The following is a 20,913-nucleotide window of genomic DNA, read 5'->3' as shown; positions in this document are numbered from 1 at the left end:
AGGCGCAGTCTCGTGACGTCAACAGCCTGCGACCACCACTCGCGAGAGCTAAAAGAGGGGCGTGTCCCTTTCAAAGGTTACCACCGAGCCGACGAGGGCTAGAGCGACTGCCTGGGCGAACTTCCGGTAAAGAGGTCCGCCATTCCTTGGAGGACTACGGGATGGCGACGCTCTATCTCTCTGCCTCTCCGTGGTAAAATCCATTGTGGCGCGGACCTGGCTACTGAGGCTGCGCAGTGGGTAGGGGCGGGGCCGCAGCCCTCTCTTGGGTCTAGGAGGAGCGTCTCAATGGCGGCACAGGAAGGCTTGGGGAGTGAGGCCCACTGAGGCTTTGGGAGGGGTTGAGGTGCAAGTGCAGGGATGAGCCCCCCTGTACTTATTCCTCAACCCCTCCAGAAGCTTCAGTGGGGGTCCTGAGAGAGCGTATTTCCTTACCCACGTTATCATTGACCTGTGGAACTCCCTGCCACAGGATTAACAAGGTTAATTAAGACTCATTCCCTGAGTCTGATTGAACACCAGAACCAGGGGACATCTACTGAAATTGAGTGTCAGGAGAGTTAAGAAAGACCAAAGAAAATATTTCTTTACCCAGCGTGTAATTAGCCTGTGGAACTCTTTGCTATGTAGTGATGGTGTCTGCCTGACATGTCTTGGGATGGAAGGAGTGGATGGATGGGTGTTATTTCCCTTTTCACACAACACCAGAACCAGGGGACAGCCACTCAAATTGAGTGCTGGGAGAGTTAGGAAAGACAAAAGGAAATATTTCTTTACCCAGCATGACATGAGTCTGTGGAACTTCTTGCCACAGGATGTGGTGATGGTATCTGGCCTGGATGTTCCCCAATAGGGGTACAGGGTGAATAAAGGGACAATAAGCAGGAACCTTGTATCCTACCCTGAATCTGGAGTGAGGATGGGCTAGAAACATTACCCAAAGGGCTTTTTATCTCACTTTCATAGTGGGCAGGTAGGAGGAACCTCTACAGGAGGAAAAAAAAACCCAGTTCCAGAAGCATCATACCATAAGAACACAAGAACAGCCCCTCTGGATCAGGCCATAGGCCCATCTAGTCCAGCTTCCTGTATCTCAGTGGCCCACCAAATGCTCCAGGAAGCACACAAGAGACCCGCATCATGGTGCCCTCCCTTACATCTGGCATTCTGACATAACCCATTTTTAAAATCAGGAGGTTGCACATACACATCATGGCTTGTAACCCATGATGGACTTTTCCTCCAGAAATGCGTCCAATCCCCTTTTAAAAGCATCTAGGCCTGATGCCATCACCACATCCTGTGGCAAGGAGTTACACAGACCAACTACTTGCTGAGTAAATCAATATTTTCTTTTGTCTGTCTTAACTCTCCCAACTCTCAATTTTAGTGGATGTCCCCTGGTTCTGGTGTTGTGTGAGAGGGAAAAGAGCATCTCTATCAACTCTATCCTTCCTATTCACAATCCCTTGCATAATACCAAGATGCCTGCATTTGGAAAAAGCAACTAAGAATTTTGTGATGCTGTACTTCAAAACCTTAACAAATCATTGCAAAGCTATGCTGTTCTCTGCTGCCAAAAGCACACTACTACACCTTTGAAAAGTGTTAAGGTACATAATCCTTGCTATTAAGATTTATACTGTTGTTTACATAGGATAAACAATCCGATTTAAATTTTGTCTAATTGAGCTTTTGCACTAAGTGAAGGAAAGAAGAAAAAATCATTTTAAGAAAAAGTGCTCCCCATGTTTTTAGGTTCTGGAAAATGCTGAACAAAACCCTTTAATTTTCCCCCCAATTATACAGCTAATTGGCTCGATACTTAACCCCTGCTAACTGGTTAAGAGGCACTTTTTCAAGTGGGTGCTCCTCTTTTATTTAGCAGGAGGAGAGTAACTGGCCCACCTCACCCCAGCAGTGCCTTTTCTAGTGGCTGTTTGCTGGTGTTGCATCTTTTTAGATTGTGAGCCCTTTTGGGACAGGGAGCCATTAGATATTTGACTTTCTCTGTAAACTGCTTTGTGAACTTTTTGTTGAAAAGCGGTATATAAATACTGTTGTTGTTGTTGTTGATACTTTTGAGATATGGGAATTAAAAAACTAAGCATAGAAACTGCTGGCACGAAACCAGTGTTTAATTTGACATAAGCTGTCATTAACTGCATTCTAGATTAAGAAAATATATTTTAGGACACTTTTTTCTGTCAACAGCTAGGATGTTGCAGACTTTTTTTAAGTGGCTAGAGATTGCAATGTAAAATGCTTAAGAGAAAAGGATAGAGGGGGAGTGCACTCCATTGTCCCAAAATAGGAGAAAGAACTGTAACTGCAAGCCACCTAACATTAAAAAAAACCTTTTAAGAGTATGTCAAACTGTTTAGATTATTGCGATGATTTAAAAGATAGATTTCATAACCACAAAGGTCTTAACCACTGCCATATTTCAGAGTATTACAGGGCAAAATTATGTAACTTGTCCAAGCTTAAGATACCAAAATGTTTGCATGGAAATCATATACAGCAGAACATAACAAGAGACTTAACATAATGTACTTGTTACATAACTGAGTGGCGTTTAAAATAACTGACCTTTTAAAAGCGTACATCTGAGCAAATCTCTGCAAGCTGACCAAAAAAAAAAAAAAAAGTCTGGCTAAGCTGACCACTTTCCCCACAAGACTGATCAAAGGAAAAATATTTTCTTGCAGATTCTCCCAGGATCAGTCACTGTTGAAGAAAAAAAAGAGATTGTGAAGAAGCTACCTTTGCCATAAATGGTAGTTGTAGAAACTGTGTCTAGTGGTTTGAATTTGGTTTACTCCAGATAATGAACTGGGAAAACTGGGTTTGAGGAGAATCACAGTGCATGACACTGTATGAACATAGCTACATCACAACTGATTGCCTCTTTTCAGGACAGGAAGGAAGAGAGGGGAAACTGACTAGGAAACTCCAGGAGACTTCTCTGTACCCCAAATGACAATGTCTAAGATTTTTGGGGGGGAAGTCATTATAATTTAATGATCTAAGTTTATAATGATGTGCTTTGTGTGTTAAAAAGATGCTTCTTGTATCTTTGGACTCTCTGAAAACTTGTTCATAGGTTTAATACTTATTCAGATTCTGTTCTACAAGTAGGACTTCCCTCGACTCTACTAGATCCTTGATAACTTCATGTTGCGAGGGACCTCCCCACATTTGCTTTGGGTTGATCATTTCTTCTGTAATGCTTGAAGGGCACATTCATTTGACAATATCATCTTAACCAATTACAGCTCCTGTGGACATGCTTCCCCAGTAAACGAACATCCTTAAAGCACTACAGAAACAGAAACACACACATACCCCTACAGTGGAAACCTGGACACTCTGGGGCTTGACTTTTCAACATTGGGTGATGCAATCCTTGGAATCCAATTTCTGATGGACAAGCAGGGCCAATCCTACCATGCAGGAACCCTGAAAGGTGCTGCCATCAGTGACAAATTAGGGGAGTGGTGGTTTTGGAGACATCCTGCTCCACCATGTGCTCACTCCTACCAAAGGTGCCAAAGAGGTAGTGCTAGCCCAGTTCTAGGCTAGAGTGGCAACTCTCACCTCTTCTCCTTCACCACCAAATTAAGTGCATCAGGAAGTGGTGTCACCATTTGCTTACCTATTGCACTCAGTGTGACTGCCAAGCAGCTAAGGAGAAAAGTGTGCAATTGTGTGGGGAGGGTGGGGTAGTGAACATTTGGTCAAGATACAAAATATCTTGTGTTGCTACTGCTAACAAAGGATAGACTTCTAAGTATTATAACTGGAAAAGAAACCTACACATTGGGGAAAGTCCACATTTGTGATAACACCACTTTGGAGGAAAAATCTCATTTGAATCCTTTATTACAATAAACGACAGCGGACAGTGCAGGCATTCTGATGTATTCAATTCATGTTTCTTTAACAGAAACTCCTGACCAAAGACAGACTCTATATTTTGTAGTTTACAAATGGTATTATTGGTATCAAAAATAAGAGACGATAACATTTTGTAAACAGGATAAGTGTAAGCACATTATTTTGTAGCATAGCATGGAAAGAAGTGGAACCCAAAACAATCAACAAAAACATGAGGTTAATTATTTTACAAGGTAAGTGCATATTTTAAACAAAAGCAATTCCCCTCCAAGAACTGTTAAGACTGTAAAATGCATAAAAAGCTTCACCACTGGAGGAACTGGCCCAGTTATTTATGAATCATCATCGTTATCTACTCTTATAAACAAGCTACGTGCACTTGAGATCTCTTTAGGTATTTAAAATCAGAACACACACCGTTTGCATTATAGTTGATGGGAGCTCAGAAAACTTCATTTTCCACAGAGAGAAAAAAAGGAGGAATGCACACAAGAGCCAACAACTGTTACAGCATGTCTATGTCCTTCCCCTGCCTATCTTGGAGTGACAGATTTATAGCTGCAGTAGTTCTGTTTCAGTTTATTTTGTTGTTGACCATGGTGCAGGAAGGTGTGATGATGATGACAATCCTGGTCTGGCTCCTGGTATGAGAGAATCCTTGGCAAAGTGCCCTTTGGTGAGGCCCTTCCCCTTATCTTGGTGACAGGTGTGGTGCCAGAACTAGGTTTGCATTCCCCTCCCCCCCAATATATGTTGCCACAACCATCTCCAAGTTACAGCAAGGCCATCAGTTGCTGACTGGGTCCAATTCTCCCCTGGGGGGCCAGAGCAAGTATTATGAGTAGGCACCTCTGGATGCATGTCCTGACATGGACTCTGCCACTAACTCCGTGATCTCTGAATTCTTCCAAGCTACCCACCTATTTTCACATAGGCCACTAAACAATTTATGGTCAAACCGCCACCATGTTCATGGTTAGTCTAGAGTGGATGAAAAAAAATCACCTTAATTTTTTTCTTTCATCTTTAAACAGAAAATATTCTAGTAGTCGTAACACTAATATGCCCAGAAAATAAGACTCAGTTGATGATGCAAGGTCCCCTATAACATAATGGAGAGGAATGTATTTACTGATGGTTGACAACTTTTAAAATAACATTAGGCACTAGGAAGAGTCAAGAACAATCCACCCCAGTGCTCCTGCACCACACCTCTTGACTCCAATGTGTTGTATGTGAGCCCACCAAAGCCACACCGGAAGGAACTGAGGTCAGGCAATAGCAGTGCTTAAGTGGACCTGTCAATGCCTGGTTTCAGACATCATGCTTTGGTTGAATTAGTATAGCACCACCTGTTAAAGAGACCCATAGGAAGCAATCTTGCCCATGAATTCGAATATCAGTTCTAATGATTCTCAATAAGATATGTGCACACAAGAACCCATGTGTAGAATTGCAGTCTTAATTCTTTTTAGATGTAGGCATGTAGATTACAACCGTTCAACCAGTAGGATAAATATATACTGTTTCTCTCCATATCCTGGCCATGCGCTGTGGTCTAATAAAATTGGGTTTATCAAGCACCAGGCATGCTGCATGTAGTCTAAAGGTTGCAAGTATGATAGGCTTTTTGCTAAAGAAGCTCCCTGAAAAGGAACTATGGCTGATACAAAAATGCCAATTCCACACACTTGTCTTTGGTTTTTCAGAAGACAATTGTAAAAGGTACATCACATTTGTTCAGCAAGACTTCTCAACTGCATTTAATGACGCTGGAACCCGCCTTTTTTTCTTCTTTCTGTTAAAGGAACTGTTTTTAAAGTTACACATGTGATAAAAGGATGAGTTTGTTTTTCAAAGGTGGTCTTAAAAGAACTGCATTCCTGGTAACATTTCATTGAGCACAAAAGGAACTAAAATATTAACACATTTGTACATGCATCAGCTGAAACTCTTTATCCTGTAAGTAAACCACAACTTTTGCCTAAATCTGAAATGCACCAACTTGGAAGAGAGCCCCACTGAGTTACGTGAAACATGCTTCCAGTAAAAGTGCATGTGCAGAGCTTGAGCAGCGCTTCTGCCATCAGTGGCTCCCTCCAAGAACAGAAGCTGCATTCTGCTCGTGCAAGATGTCCTGCTTCATCCATTCCTAGAGGATGGACATTCTGCTCTTGACAGCAGAATCATTAACCAGGATGCTACCCTATGATCACAATCCTTACCTGAAGAGGTAACTCCAGGACAAACAGAAAGTCAAAGCAGGATATTGACCAATTATAAAAATAAAAGGAACCCCTCAACCCTAAGAAAAAGGCTCACAGTCTAATGTTCTGCTCTGTGCAATTTCATTTAGCGTACATCAAGTAGCACAGTCAGGTTTTACAACACCATAGAAGAAAAAAAACAAAACCATATGTTACTTGAAATAGGGCCAGATTGGTTGCATGGTTTTTCGGAAGACAGAACCCTGAACGTAGAATGAATTGGTCGTAACTCTGTGGGCCCTATTATACAAAATTGGTAAATCCACCATGCGCTCCTGTCCAAGTTATTTCTGCACAGTTTGTACAGGACCAGTTTGATGGACTGTGCCCAGGATATATGGGCATCATGTAAAAGTGTGGAGTTATAAATCAGTGGTAGGCATCAAGGTAGTGGTAACCGTAAGACGAGTCTCCTTTCCCAGTGGCTGCCAAGCTTAAGTCATGTCTTCTGCTGTCATCCCATTACTTTGAACCAGTACAGATAGTGCTTGAAAGAGTGACTCAAAGGTGTATTGTCAACACGTTTTAAAATTCACTTTCACTGGTAAACTGCTAGGTGCATCACAACTATATTGAAGTTTCTCCATGCACGTGCACTGGAATTGGAGAATGTGCGACTCTTTTCATACCTGTCAAAAACTCACAGACCCAGGACCATGTGTGTCAGCCCTCCCATAAAGGGCTTACTCGATGGACGGCAACATGTTGCTGTGCATGGCCCAAGAGCTGCACATATGGTGGCAGCTGATATTTTAAAAAAACAAAAGAGTAAGTATAACCTTTAAATACAAAGGAGCATAACCCAACACCGTGCTGATGAAACCATGAATAAGAATTTATAAATACGTCCAGTTCAGACATAAAAGGGCAAAAGTGCTGAAATATTGTGTTCAGCGAGCTAAGAAAGGAAAAAAAAAGCCACCCAAACAGCTTTCAGTTACAAATGCTGCTGGTTTCTTAAGGCACCTATATGTCTGTTTTAGACAGCTTAGCTTACCTCTGAGAGGTAAAAAACAGAAGCAACCCTTAAAAGTGGAATAATCCTCTCATAAAAAGAAGTTTCAAGTTTAAATTTCTGTATCAAAAAGGGATTCCAAAATCCCTTTTTAATTAAAAAAATTAAAACATGTTAAGGACAAACAGAGTTAACTGTGGTAAGCTGCCAGCTACCATTATCTTCACCATGACTATCACATACAAACGAGGTGGATAAAGTCAGAGCAGGAGTCTTTTGTTACACTTTTTCCCTTTTTGCCCCCACGACAACTCAGTTTGCAAAACTCTACAAAGTCCTGCTGTTTAAATTAGGGCTCCAGATTTCTTATTTGAAACCTGCCCCATGTAGATCTCCCCATTTGCTCGCTAATAATTACCTGGATATTTGACAGCGACCCCACAGAATTTTAGAATGGTTAAAGTTTTTTTGTTTTTGTTTTTTGTGGGAAGGCCCAAGTCTGGAAGCATTTTCAGGGACCTGATTTTGGGCAGATGCGGTGACAAGGTTTCACAAATAACACGTGTTGGATACCAGGAACATCAGTATGACTTTACAGAAGAAAAAGAATAAGAAAAAGAAATGGTGTAGCGATTCCAGTCTTTTCCCTTCTACCCAGGTTAAAAGATATCTCAAGATTGCCAAAGTTCAAGCGAAGCCGATATGCCTTGAGGAGCTCTGGATTTTCAATGCTGTGCACCTCTGGCCATGGGGCAAGTTATTGGTGGTCACCTTCCACTCGTCTCTTGCGAACTGCGTCCATAAGAAAGAAAGAAAAACAAATGCGACAAAGGGCGTCAGTTTTTAATGTTTCAGTTACTATAAGGATGTCTGTTAACAATCCAGAGCTGGAAGAAATAGCAGCCAGAGACATAAGAAGGGTTATGGCCATGATCCAGGGAACCACATGGGTAGCATCACAGATGAAATGAAGCTATTATCTTTTTTTCTGTGCTGTGCGTTCGAATCATAAGGTGCTTGTTTTATAATGGGGGGATTTTTTAAAAATCATAATATTAAATAAAGTCATGTTACTCAACAAGACTCCTCCTCTAAGTTAGGACATTTAGTGCAGGGACGCTTATTGCTGAGCAGCTGTTAGGGGCTGGGTGTTATCCCCGAGATCGGCTCAATGCCTTCAGGTGGTGGTGACAGAGTGACTCCTTCAGGGTCCATCAGGTAGAATAGGGCCCACGGAGGGTAGTTTTCTGGACGATCCCCTAAAACCAGACTTAACAGATATGTCCATACACCACTAAAAGGTACCCAATTCGGCAACAAATCATTCCCATAAGCAATTCCATTTCACAGATATACAAATCCCATTATCTTATTCATCTCAGTCATAAACAATCCTTTCCTAAACCAACTGGCAAACATTTCTATTTTTGTGCAATCGTGGATCTTAGCTGTCACTAGCAGATTTTGAACCAAGTAGACATCTCACAGCTCAGAAATCATTGTCATCATGCCAGAGGATCCCACTTAAGTTGGATACCAGCTGAAGACATTCTGGTTATTACTTTCTTGCCATTGTTCTTTACACAAGGAAAACGTGCTACCATATAGAGTATGCGTAAAATTAACACCAATGGGATGATACTTCCATCTCTGTAATGGTGTCACTCTATCAATTCTAACATCTTTGGGACGTGAGATACCATCTCAAGAAATAATGGCTTGATAAAAAAATAAATGTCAGGCGTTATAAAAAGGGCAAAGGGCATTTTGGGGCAGGGCAAAATGTCCCATAATGTGTATTTCACATTACTGAAAGGTGTTCCATATCTGAGTACAGGGAAACCCCCCTTTAAAATATATATTTATTTACATACACTCACACTCATGCATGTATACTGAAAGGAAATAAAGCCAGTGTGTTAAAGGTTTATTTGGGGGGGGGGGGGAGCCCTTGAACTCCATCACCACCACCCTTCTGACATTACCACTGATCTTGGGGAGTTTCCAAAGCAACTTCAAATGTGAACCCACAAGTAACCATGTGTCTGCATACCTAAAAGGGCTCACTGGATCATGGCCTAAGGTTGCAGTCCAGTACAGCTACACACTTTCATATGTCTGTGCACTTGGGTTATTCCCTCCCACCCACCCCCTGCCCACAGCAGACCCACCTTGATTCCACCCACTCCACTCCACCCAGCAAGCCAATTAATGAAAAGGCAGGCTGAACTTGAAAAGCCATTTGCAATTTGGCAGTGAGAGGGTGGCTGTGGTTTTGTTAGGGTTTTTTTTTTCCTTTTATATAAATATACACCCAACTAAGCACACCTTAGATGCACATGTAGCTTGAGAACATAAAGCTCTTCTGGGCTGCAGCCTGTTCCTGCTATTCTTCTTCTGGCATTTTATGCTGTTATAGCAAATAACCTTGATGTTATCTACACCTTAAGAGCCAGGCCCAGTCTTCTGTTACACCAGCATAACTACGGCAACACATCACAAGACACCAGTTCACAAAAGCCCAGCAAGCAGACAATATTGCCAAAACTGTCTTGGGTGGGATGTTATACACAGATATTAAACAGATTCCAGAGTATTTTATTGCAGCTTTCATTTATTTTTTGTTTTGAATACTTAGCATTTGTATTGCACTTTCTGAGCGTCCAAAGTACTTCACGTGTATTATCTTGATATTGTCTTTACAACAACCCTGTCAAAGTGAGGAGAACTATCCCCATAATGCCAATAGGAAAGACTTAGGCTGAAAGGACTGGCATGGATCAGGCTGCCTAGTGAGTTCATGGAAGAGACAAGATTTGAATTGGAGAAGTCCAGATTAGTCACTCAAGCCTATGTGTGTCTAATCAGAAGCAAATTCCATTTTTTCAATGGGGCTTACTCCCAGGAAAGTGCTTAAAGGATGGTATTCTTAGCCACTAATGCTGCACCAGCTCTTTTCAACCACATAGTCACTGGAAGGGTTGTTTTCATTCCAAAATCCAGTTAAGTTGATAATCAAGATTAAGCTCTTGATTTTGCATATACAATTCCTCTGGCCTTTTGCTAGGTTAAGAAAACACATTATTCCAGAAAGTTAACAGTGGAAGGGATCAAAACATTCCAACTCAGCACTTCAGTAAATATTTTGGAGAGGTTACTGGGCAAGCATATTAAAAGCCAGCAAAAATATCAGGACATTATTTTCAAAGTAAACCATTATTCAGAACATTTAAAATCTAAGGTGAGGCCTCCGTAGCCTTTGGGATAGTGGTCAGTCTTTCACTCTATGTACACTATCATGATCGTAATGTCCTAGCACAATTCATGATTATGAGACTCTGTCCTAGTGTAAACACAATGACAAATCATGGTTTGTCATTACAGGAACAAGCCATAGCAACCCTTTGGCTCACGCAGCCCCTCTCCCTTCTTTCACACATGGAGAGAAGAGGCTGAATGCTTCTATTATCTGTTTCCCATCGCACACACACACACACATACACACTAGAAAACTGCTTTGTTCTATCTGTAGTTAAATCAAACAAATCAGGATCTGAAACCACAGGTTGCCCATGATTTGTTTGAATTAACTATGGTTAGGAACAAACCACAGTTTCAAAATTTGTACATAATGGCAAAAATAAAAGTTTTCAATCTCCTCCCCTTACATGCAAAGCATTAAAAAGGGAGCAAGATGCAAACCAGAGACTTGCCATGGCTTGCTCACAGTCTTTTAAACCTGGCTCCTCCAAACCCTAGCCTGGGGGCAGGATCCAGGGTTTGGGGAAAGCTCTCCATTCCATGAATGGAGCTTACCATTCTGCCTTTGCGCTGCTCACAGATTTGGGCATCTCTGGGCCAGCCATTTTCAACCACTTTGCCATGGCCCATTGGTATGCCACAAATGGTCCCCAGGTGTGCCATGGGAATTTGGGAAAGGGTGTGTCTTATCAATTGTCAAAAACCGATGGTGTACCTTGACCATTTTAGTGCCTTGCCAGTGTGCTCTAAGATGAAAAAGGTTAAAATTACTGCTCTGGGAAGTTGCATCTGCCTGGACCTATTGCATAGCCTTCGGGGACACTGGGCAACAGACACGAAAGCCCAGAGCATCCTGGTGCCCAGATCTACTCAGAATATGAGCGGCACAGAAGTGGAACAGTAAGCTCCAGTCCGAACAGGGACCACTTTTCTGTCAGATAACAGTCGCAAGTTTGGTGACAGCTGATCTAAACCATCTATGAATGTCTGAACCCAGCCTCTCTTATCACCCATGAAAACTACAGTCCTAAGAAGAATGACTTCTAGTAACAAGTTATTTTCAGTTTACAACCCTGGTGCAGGGTACTGACAAACGAGTATTAGCACTCGCTGTGCAATGTCTTTTAGAACAACAACGTTTCTTTTAGAGTAGTTGGTGAATGTAAAAAATAAAGATTTTGCAAGCTTGAATTCAGGACACTATTATTGCCCTTTCAAAAATGCATATGCATGAGTTAAATGAGAACATATTTGCTGGGGTTCTTTTCCATTTAATAAATGCGATGGAAGGAAGATCAAGGCTGTGACTTTCTTATTGATATAACCTAGGATGTAGTAAGGATTACCTTGGGTGTAGACCAGGAAACTTCAAAAAAGGTAATCTGGGCAAGTTGTAAATGGAGATACTATTATCCCTTTTACAGAGTTCTTCCCTTCCTTCCAAATCATCCCCCCCAATTCTCAGACACTCATTCACTCACTCACACACACGCCCCAGATAAGAGTTCCAAGATCAAAGAGGAAGCCTCTGTGACTGAGAAGTCATGAAACCTTGCAGATCTGCCACTTCCCAACAACTCCTAGCTCTTCCCAAGAGCTCCTCCAAGCTCCCAGTCAGTATGTTCATCCCTTGAGAGACCCAGCATGGCACAGTGGATGGTGCTGGGATTATGGAGACTCAGGTTTAAATCCATGCTAAATCCATGAAGCTCACTGGGTAACCTTGAGCCACTCAACTAACCTACCTTGCAGGGCTGTTTTGAGGATACAGAGGGGGAAGGGATTAAAATTCAGGCCAGGGAAGAATTCATGAAACATCATGCCTGCCTCATATTTGCCTCATATTTGAGCATCACAAGTCCCCAGGACTCAGATTTCCAAGCTGTGATTGGAGCTGGAATCTTTTGCGTGCATTGAGTGATGACAGCCTGTTTCAGCATGTGTTTTTTGCTTCCAGTTTTGGCTCTGATAAGTGTATTTACATCATGCTTCAAGTACTTTATTTTATTGCTGCTAACTCTATTTCTGCAACTTCCAAGATTCATTCGCTCATGAAGCCTTACACTAGCGTTTTGATATAATTTTCACATTCCTAGCTAATCAGAATTTTTTTCTAATTGCACAAGGCCTCTGGCAAGCAACACGGACATGCAAGGCACAGCAAAATGAAAGCACTAAGGAAAGACACACACTCATTCGTTAGGAGAAACATACAGAGACACTGATATGAGATATTCAAGCCATTTCTTTTCCAGTGTTCAGTACCCGAGAAGGGCAAATAACCGATCTCAGAAGCTTCAGGGCTGAAGAGATGAAAGGACATTTGCTGAAAGTTTTACTCTTACACGCCAGACTAGGAAAGCAAGAAAAAACACAAGCAAGATATCAATAGATTTTTTAAAAAAAGATTTCCCCAGTAATGAAATATTATAGCTGGAATTGGGGAACAAACAGGAAAGTTTAAGATGAGCAGAAGGAGGCATTTTGATGAGGAAAATAAAGAGGCTAAATGATTTTGTCCATGTCTAGAACTTCTGTGCTGTACCGAGAGCATCTTTTGCTGATCCATCCACATGTGAGATGCCTCATATCTACTGTACATTAATGGGTGGTTAAGGATCCTTAATTCACAAGGTACCAGTAATTATTCCCAGCCTACCATCAAAGCCATAAGACCTGATTTTCAATAAGCAGATTCTAGGAAATCTAATTCTATTCCTTTTCTACAGCTAGAAAGTTTACACCATGTGTTCTGCAAGGGTGGGCTACAATGACTCAGTTCTGACATCATGCAAAATCACAGCTTGTGCCAACCATAGCTTAGAACAGGGGTGCCCAAACTCCGGCCCTGGTGCCACTTGCGGCCCTCAAGGACTCCCAATCCAGCCTGCTGGGAACCCCTAGTCTTCAATGAGCCTCTGGCCTTCCAGAGACTTGCTGAAGCCCGCACTGGCCCAGCATGACAGCCAACTCTTCGACCTCTCAAGTGAGCTGTGTGGACATGGGCTCCCTCCACTGCTTGTTGTTTCATGTCAGTGATGCAGCAGTGGCAGTAAAGGAAAGGCCAGCCTTGCTTTGTGCAAGGTCTTTTAAAAGACCTTCATTCATTCATATAAGATCCATCTCTAATGTATTCATTTATGTAAATTTATTCATATTTGAAATGTAAATTAACTCTTTTTTTTCCCTGGCCCCTGACACAGTGTCGGAGAGATGATGCAGCCCTCCTGCCAAAAAGTCTGGACACCCCTGGCTTAGAATATGACTTCAGCTTCCACATACAACATGGCATTCATGGTTTAGAGTTGCCTGACTGTTTTTTGTTCCCATGGAAATCAGCTTTGTAATTTAATTTAATGTAAATGTAATGTAATTTAATTTAATATATTGCAGGCCACAGCACATAGTCGGGCATCAATTCAGACATCGTGCCAAACCCTAGTTAGCACTAACCATGGTTTGCAAACCCATATCAGACCAGGCATTTTCTATTCTGGTTTGCCAATCCAAATCACGGCATGATGTCTTAACTGCCCCAATGGAGAGAGGAAAATTAAAACAGCTCTTCTGCTCCTACAGGGTGCCCCCAATTTGAACCAACTCCCTTCTCCTGCAGTAGACTGCCATACCCCATCCCACTTCATTCCTGGGGGTTCCCCAATAATCATGTTCACAATTTATAAGCAACGCAACTAGAAGTTCATGAATCAGAATGTTTCATGAATGTTTCTAGGCGTCCCCTAGAAACAAGGGAGAAATGATGGTTTAGGCCATGATGACTGAATCAGGTTTATCAGGATGGGGATGCTTAAAAAAAAAAAGTGCGTTGGGAAAATGTATCAGCAACAAGGACTGAATTTAAAATATAACTCTACTTGCATTCTTGCTATGCAATGAACAGTCAGGCTCAGCCTAATTCCTGTTCCCTCTTGAAAATCATTAAGCAGAGACACCTTACCCAAGTCATTATTTTTTGTAATGGCCGCTGCTGCTCTGCTTCGAGGTCCTTGATGCGTGAAGTGATAGCCGAATTTAAGAATCCTGTTGTTCTCTTCAAGCATCTTCGCAATTTCCATTTCTAGGGGCGTCCCCAGCTGCTGCCTCTGTCAGAACAAGTCAATGTTATATAAAGGAAGCTTCAGTCAACTGCAATTGGGCTGCCCAAAATGGGGGGCTCCTGACTTCCTAGGGATGGGTGAGATTAGTAGCAGCAAGACTGGTGGAATATTTCACTCTCGATGGGGGAGGCAGGTGCACAGAAGGAATCTCATGGACTCTATACTCTATACTCATGTTAGCATGAAATGCAGAAAGCTGTCTTATACCAAGTCAGTCCATCAGTCCATCTAGTAAAATATTGTCTATCAGTGTTCCTCAAACTGTGGGTCAGGAGCCAATTTCAGGTGGGTCCCCATTCATTTCAATGTGTATGTTATTTTTAATATATTAGACTTGATGCCAGCATGGTGTGTGACTGCATTAGGGGAAATGTGATAGATTTGTACATTTAACAGGTTACTCTGTATATACTTTTAAAAATGACAGTCAATGGGGCTTACTCCTGGGTAAGTATGGGTAGGACTGCAGCCTTTGGGATGTTTGGGGAATTTTTTTAAACATATTAGTAATTGCTTGGGAGGGTTAAGAGGGGTCTTTATTTTAAATAAATGTTTAAACATAACTAATTAATTAAGTAAATTAAAAGTTTACAATAAATATAACTTAAAATTAACTTAATTAGATTTGATTTTGTCATATGGGGTGTTAAAAATTTTCCTGCTTGATGATGCCACTTGGGGCCATGACCCACTTGGGGTCACAATAAATGTTCAAAGTGTGAGAACCACTGACATTAATTGACAGTATGATTCTGACACCTGCCAGGGACTGAACCTGCAACCTTCTGCATGTAAAGCAGATGCTGTGCCATTGAGCTACAACCCCATCCCCAAACATAGCTAGGCAGAAAGGAGAAAAAAAAAAAAAGGAGTGAGAACCTCCAGTTGGAGCTTGAAACTCGAGATAGCAATCAAACCTTGAGCCAATTAGTCTTGCCACTTTCATTAAGAGCTCTGATAAAGGCTTTCATCATGTGTTAAAATATGCTTTTCCACTGTAAGACCTTGTCTAATTATAAGAACAATATAGCACAAGGTGTGTACTGGCAGTTGTAGCCATGGTGTGGAATTTGCACACACAAAAAAGAACAGCAACTTAGATGTCAAAACTAATTAGTTGTTCATTTTTAAAGGGACGTAAGCGGTAGCTACCTCAAGCACACACAGCTATTTTTGTTCACAGCAATTATCCTGATTGTAAGATGGCTACGCAAGATTGAGCTGGTGCCTGAAATTACTCAGCGGGTCTGTTCTGCATTTTGTAGATTTTTTGGTAAAAATTATTTCAGAAAGGCTTATCAGCCTTCTGCAATTAGAATAACTTAGAGAGAACTACTCCCCAATCCCTGCTGTTACAATGCAGGGAGGGATAGAGTGAAAGGAGGGACATATATAATATTTTAAGATGAATGAACACCCAGCAGGTAAAGCAGATGAGGCTGCCATACAAAATCCAACCCTTCAGTTTCAAAATTGGTTTGCTACGCAGTGAGGGAGAGGGAAGCTGTTAGTTGTGAGAATGCAAGTCCCCTTGAGCTCACAGAAGTAGCTGCACGGCTCCTTGAATCCTAGTCAACCTTCAGAGGTTTAGAAGCAAAGGATGCTGGGAGTTACCTGGTTGTCAATTTTGATCTCGGTCAAGGTGTTGTTCTCCTTGAGGGCATTGATCAAGGCCAGCATGCCTGCTGCGGTGATGAAGTTGGACTCTACGTTTAAGCTCTTCAACGTCGTGTTGGCTCTCAACATGTCTGCAAAGGCCTTGGAAAAAGAAGCAGCAGCAATGAGCCCAAACTGCACAAAAGCCAAAAATAAAATGGCTTGTTCTGTGCCTAACAGGTTAAGAAGACTTGGCCGGTACATCATGATACCTCCCCAGAGCTGGCCCAAAACCTCCTGGCACCTGAGGCAGGGCACCAATGCTCTGAGGACAGCATACCAGCCACTGTCTCCACTGTTGTTCCTCCTTCCATTCCCATGTTCAAAATGAGGAGCTGAAGAGGCAGTGGGGAGGGGAGGGGATTTGCGAGTAGAGTGGCTCTGATGTCCTAGCCCAGTCACTGTTGAGCGTATAGGCCCCTCTGACTTTTTGGGCTGGCAGTCTTGCTACTGCAATACAAAGTGGTGTGCACTAATACAAAGTGGTGTGCCTTCTGCAATGCTGGACAAGGACTTACAACAGCAGAATGTGAGATCTGTCACCATAAGCCCCAGATTGGACTGGGCTGCCCATATGTTCTTGAATTGCTGTCAGTGTTATTGGCTCCCTTGATTCCCAACCACTGAACACAAAAGGTTGCACAATATTAGGAAAACATGATGGGTCACTTACAACAGCAACAGGGTCATTGCTCCGAGTAGCTGCAAGACTGAAGCTCTTCACGTAGGTATTCCTTTCCAAGGCCTTGGCAAATTCTTTCAGTGTTGGGATGGGGATGTTCTTGAATAAAAATAATGGAAATAATTAATACTTACTGAAAATTGGATTTTGATGGCATCGTCTAATTCTTCTTTATGGGGGAGAAAAAAATACTAGCTCTGAGCTAATAAGGAAAAAATCCAATATCAATATTTTGCCCATATAAATGACAAAGCTATCCCTGTGGCATAGTACTTACTTTTGATTTTTATGCTAGCTTGCAATATAAACTTCTAAAGCTACAAAGAGCCAAAATTCTAAAACAAGAACATCTCCTGTTGAAAAAAGTGTGACTTAAGAGACAGTGTGGTGTAGCAGTTAGAGTGCAGGGATTGGATTAGAAATATTCTTATTCAAATCCCACCCACCACCATTCAACTATAAAGCAAACTGGATGACCATGAACCAGTTATTCTCTCTCCCATACTAATCTACACTCACAAGGCTACTGTACGAATAAAACGTGATGTGCAAAAATCACATACGTGGCACAGAACTCCCTGGAGTTACAAATGTGATAAGCAAACACACACAAGTTACCCGCTATAAAAAAAACGAGTTATCATTCAAGGAATCAAAACTCACAGCATAATCCTAGCCATGTCTACTCAGAAGTAAATCCCACTAAAGCCAATGAGGTTTACTCCCAGGGAAGCATGTGTAGGACTGAAGCCTTAATTTTTCTTGAATACTAAGCTCTGTCCTCTCCATGCCTGAAAGTTACCTTTATGTTGTTCAAATTAACTTCAACAAGGCGAGGGTCGTTCTCTTTAATCCTCTGCAAACTCTCCTCAACGTTTGTGGGGTTTGGCGGCTCATCAAAGACGGGGATTATCTTTTCACCTTTGACTACATCTGCAGAGACAAGGAAGATGAGTTCATAAGCAAGCAAACGGTGCTGGTGCTTCTTCTTAAACACTCAGGTATAAGGACACCTGCTCATGATAAAATATTTTGGAAGAGAGAAATAGAAATGTAACTGGGAAAGTAAAAGCAAAGCACACAATGTCTTCCTCCCCCCAATCCTCCCATATTTAGATTTCCCAGGATCATCACAGTATCCACATCAAAGTGAAAGAAAGAAAGAAAGAAAGAAAGAAAGAAAGAAAGAAAGAAAGAAAGAAAGAAAGAAAGAAAGAAAGAAAGACTTCCCCCCCCAAAGCTCTTTCATTCCTAAGGAAATCACTGTTTAGAACTTCCTAAATTCCCAGTTATAACAACCAACATCCTTTAAGGTCATGATTTTAACATCACTCTCCATTTCCCAATGGAATTACTTTAGCTAGAGTACTTGGAACTTAAACCAGTTCAGTCCAATTACAGACTGGATATTTCAGCTTGTACTGCTCACCGCCCAATGTTTGTACCTGAAACATTTCATGGCTTATGACACAGTATCCAAGTGACCAAATGGCTAAGAAATCAAAGATGCTCCTTTATTTTTGACACTGAGTGTGAATACTCACTTGTGAAGCCTTCACTGCCGACACCATTACTACTTCCCATGATATCACAGAGCTGGGAGTTGCTTATTAAGTTGTGCATTCCGAGGATAGCTATCAGGAGTGGAAAAAATATATATATATATTTGTAGTTTCCAGCTGCTTAAACATGACACAATTTATGTTTGGATACAAGGTCACAGAATTTCCCGAATCTCATTTGGAAAGGCATTCTTCCTTTTACAGAGCCAGCAATAGCCGTGATGCTTTATACTGAACCAACAAGATGAGAGGCCCCTGCCCCAAACAGCTTACAATTTAAAGTGTGATGGAGCAGAGAAACCAGTAAGTTTTGAGCACCTTTTTTTAAAAGGCAGGGAGTTCCACATCCAGGGGGTGGGGGCTATCACACTCAGGCCTGTGTGTATACCACTGAAGCCTTACTCAATGACAGCACACAGAATTGTGTAAAGCAGGCTGAATTACTCGTGGTCCCAGGATTCACCCCACGCTCATGCATTTGTGAACATGCATTGGCAGGCATAGCTGTGCTTTTTAAAGGAAAAGGATTTTCAAACCAACCTGCAAGGTCACACAGTTCCGTGTCTGTGGCACTTTTCAGAGCTTCCTCCAGCTCGGGATCAAGAGACACTTTCTCTTCGGTGAAAGACTGTACTGGTTTCTGTTTGGGGATAAATATTTTCCCTGTTCAAAATAAAAAGAGAAATGTTCCGTGCTTAGTCTGACATTTAAACAAAATAGTTATATAGAAAGAAAATGAGATAGAAAATGCCATAACTGTCAACAAGCATAAAGACAGTTATTACCCATTTTTGATAAATCACAAGCTCCTTAAAGTACCATTACAACCCGTCTCAATTTAGGGAAGGGTCCATAGCTCAGTGAGATTCACAGGTAATCCTATTTGGGCCTGTCCCACAGAGATAACACCCAACTTTATACATCCGTGTCACCCCCAGCTAGGAAGCTGTGGAAGTGTTTGGAGTCAACAAAGGGGTGGCGGTGGTAAACAAACTGAAATTAAATCCAGATAAGGTAGAGGGGTCCCCTGGTCAGGAGATCTTTTGACGGTGTGTCAGCCTGTTCTAGACAAGGCTGCAGTTCCTTTGAAGAACAGGTTCACACTCTGAGAGCATTCTTGGACCTGGCCTTGCTCCTGGATGTCCAGCAGTGCCTTTGCCCAACGGCACCTGCTTCTTCCTCAGGACAGACCTGACCATGGTGATCCACACCTTAAGTCACCTGACTACTAAATTATTGCAGTGCACTCTATAATTGGCTGTGTGTTTGGAGGCTCTTTGGAAGCTACAATGCCTTCAAAATGAGGCTGCTTGAGGTTTGACCAGCATGAGGTTTGCTAACCATGTCTCACCTTTACTATTCCAGCAGCACACATTCCCAATTTGGTTCCAGGCATAAGTCAAGGCACTGGTTATTTTTAAAACCCCACACAGCTTCTAATCAAGATAGCCAGGGCGTCCACTCCCTCCATACACATCTGCCCATCCTTTAAGATTGGAAAGGGTGGCTTTCTTTGGTGACTTGCTGCCTTTTGAAGTTAGGCTAGCAGAGACACATGAAGGGGCCTTCCGGGGGCCCCAACCCCCCTACTTCTGCAAGGAGGTACCCCCCCTCACTTCTGCAAGAAGATAACAAACAGGGTTGTGAGTGTGGTTGATTAGTTATAAGTTGAAGAAAGCACATGTTCAAATACTTCAGAGGATCAAGCCATAGTCTTGGGTTGAGGGGAGCATTCTCAAACAGTGGTATAAAAGACAGATGAGTTCTTTTGCATCTTCCACTGCCTCTGAAATCCACTTAATGACAACAAGCCTTTTTTGTGGTGGCACCGGCTCCTTTGTGACAATGCTTAAAAGCTTTTTCTTTAAACAGCAAGCATTCTAATTCTGATGTGTTGCCTTGTGTGATTTTTCATGCAATGCGATCTGCTATTGACTTCTGTTGCTGTATTATTTTTCTGTTTTTTTTCAATTATTACATTTTCTACAAGGTATAAAGTTTTATATAAATAGAATAAAGTGTTGTGGATTGGCAAGGAAGGGACTTGTGATATGCTTCATATGAACGTTACAATCGGTGTCCCAGGATGCTAATACCGTCATCTTCCCTACACGCCACAGGTGCAATTATGGGGCACAAGAACCAGCAACCCCCATTAGTGCCAGGGAGGAGCAATTACCCCCCACCCCAACAGGTGCATTTGCCAAGGTTAACATCGTTTGGCTAGTGCCGTATGGCTGTGCATTCCTTCCGAGAGCACCAAGCATTTGGAACTGCTCACACACTCATCAGTTCCACACTCATCATCATCTGAGATGATGATATCACACTCATTCTGCAGCAGCTGAGATTCTCCAGGAACTGTGAAAACAGCGAACTGGCTGCTTGAAATGGACCAGAGTAAACATCTCATCAACAACCCGATTGACATCCTAAATGTTTAACACACATCCGATTTGTTTTTATTTCCAGCTCCAGCCATTCCCAAAAAAGACTTTTTTTTTTAAAGTAC

The 20,913-nt window shown here is 42.0% G+C and overlaps 1 protein-coding gene across 2 annotated transcripts in view; it reads right to left on the bottom strand.

Moving 5' to 3' along the window:
• Window positions 1-3,867: 3,867 nt before the first annotated feature.
• LOC136658650 (tropomodulin-3-like) overlaps window positions 3,868-20,913 on the bottom strand; it is a 48,943-nt gene continuing 31,897 nt past the window's right edge. Inside the window, exons 4-11 of one of the 2 annotated variants that reach the window (XM_066635445.1) lie at window positions 18,942-19,064; window positions 18,384-18,473; window positions 17,642-17,772; window positions 16,831-16,938; window positions 16,116-16,259; window positions 14,342-14,486; window positions 12,649-12,736; window positions 3,868-7,914 (exon numbers count right to left, since the gene is read on the bottom strand). In XM_066635445.1, coding sequence (XP_066491542.1) covers window positions 12,681-12,736; window positions 14,342-14,486; window positions 16,116-16,259; window positions 16,831-16,938; window positions 17,642-17,772; window positions 18,384-18,473; window positions 18,942-19,064 — 797 coding nt within the window. In that variant the 3' untranslated portion in view covers window positions 3,868-7,914; window positions 12,649-12,680. The remainder of the gene's footprint in view (window positions 7,915-12,648; window positions 12,737-14,341; window positions 14,487-16,115; window positions 16,260-16,830; window positions 16,939-17,641; window positions 17,773-18,383; window positions 18,474-18,941; window positions 19,065-20,913) is intronic. The other variant, XM_066635446.1, reaches the window with a different exon arrangement.

Source organism: Tiliqua scincoides, chromosome 8 (assembly GCF_035046505.1).
Source record: "Tiliqua scincoides isolate rTilSci1 chromosome 8, rTilSci1.hap2, whole genome shotgun sequence".
In the NCBI taxonomy this organism is placed as follows: domain Eukaryota; kingdom Metazoa; phylum Chordata; class Lepidosauria; order Squamata; family Scincidae; genus Tiliqua; species Tiliqua scincoides.
This window is presented reverse-complemented; position numbering and strand designations above follow the sequence as displayed.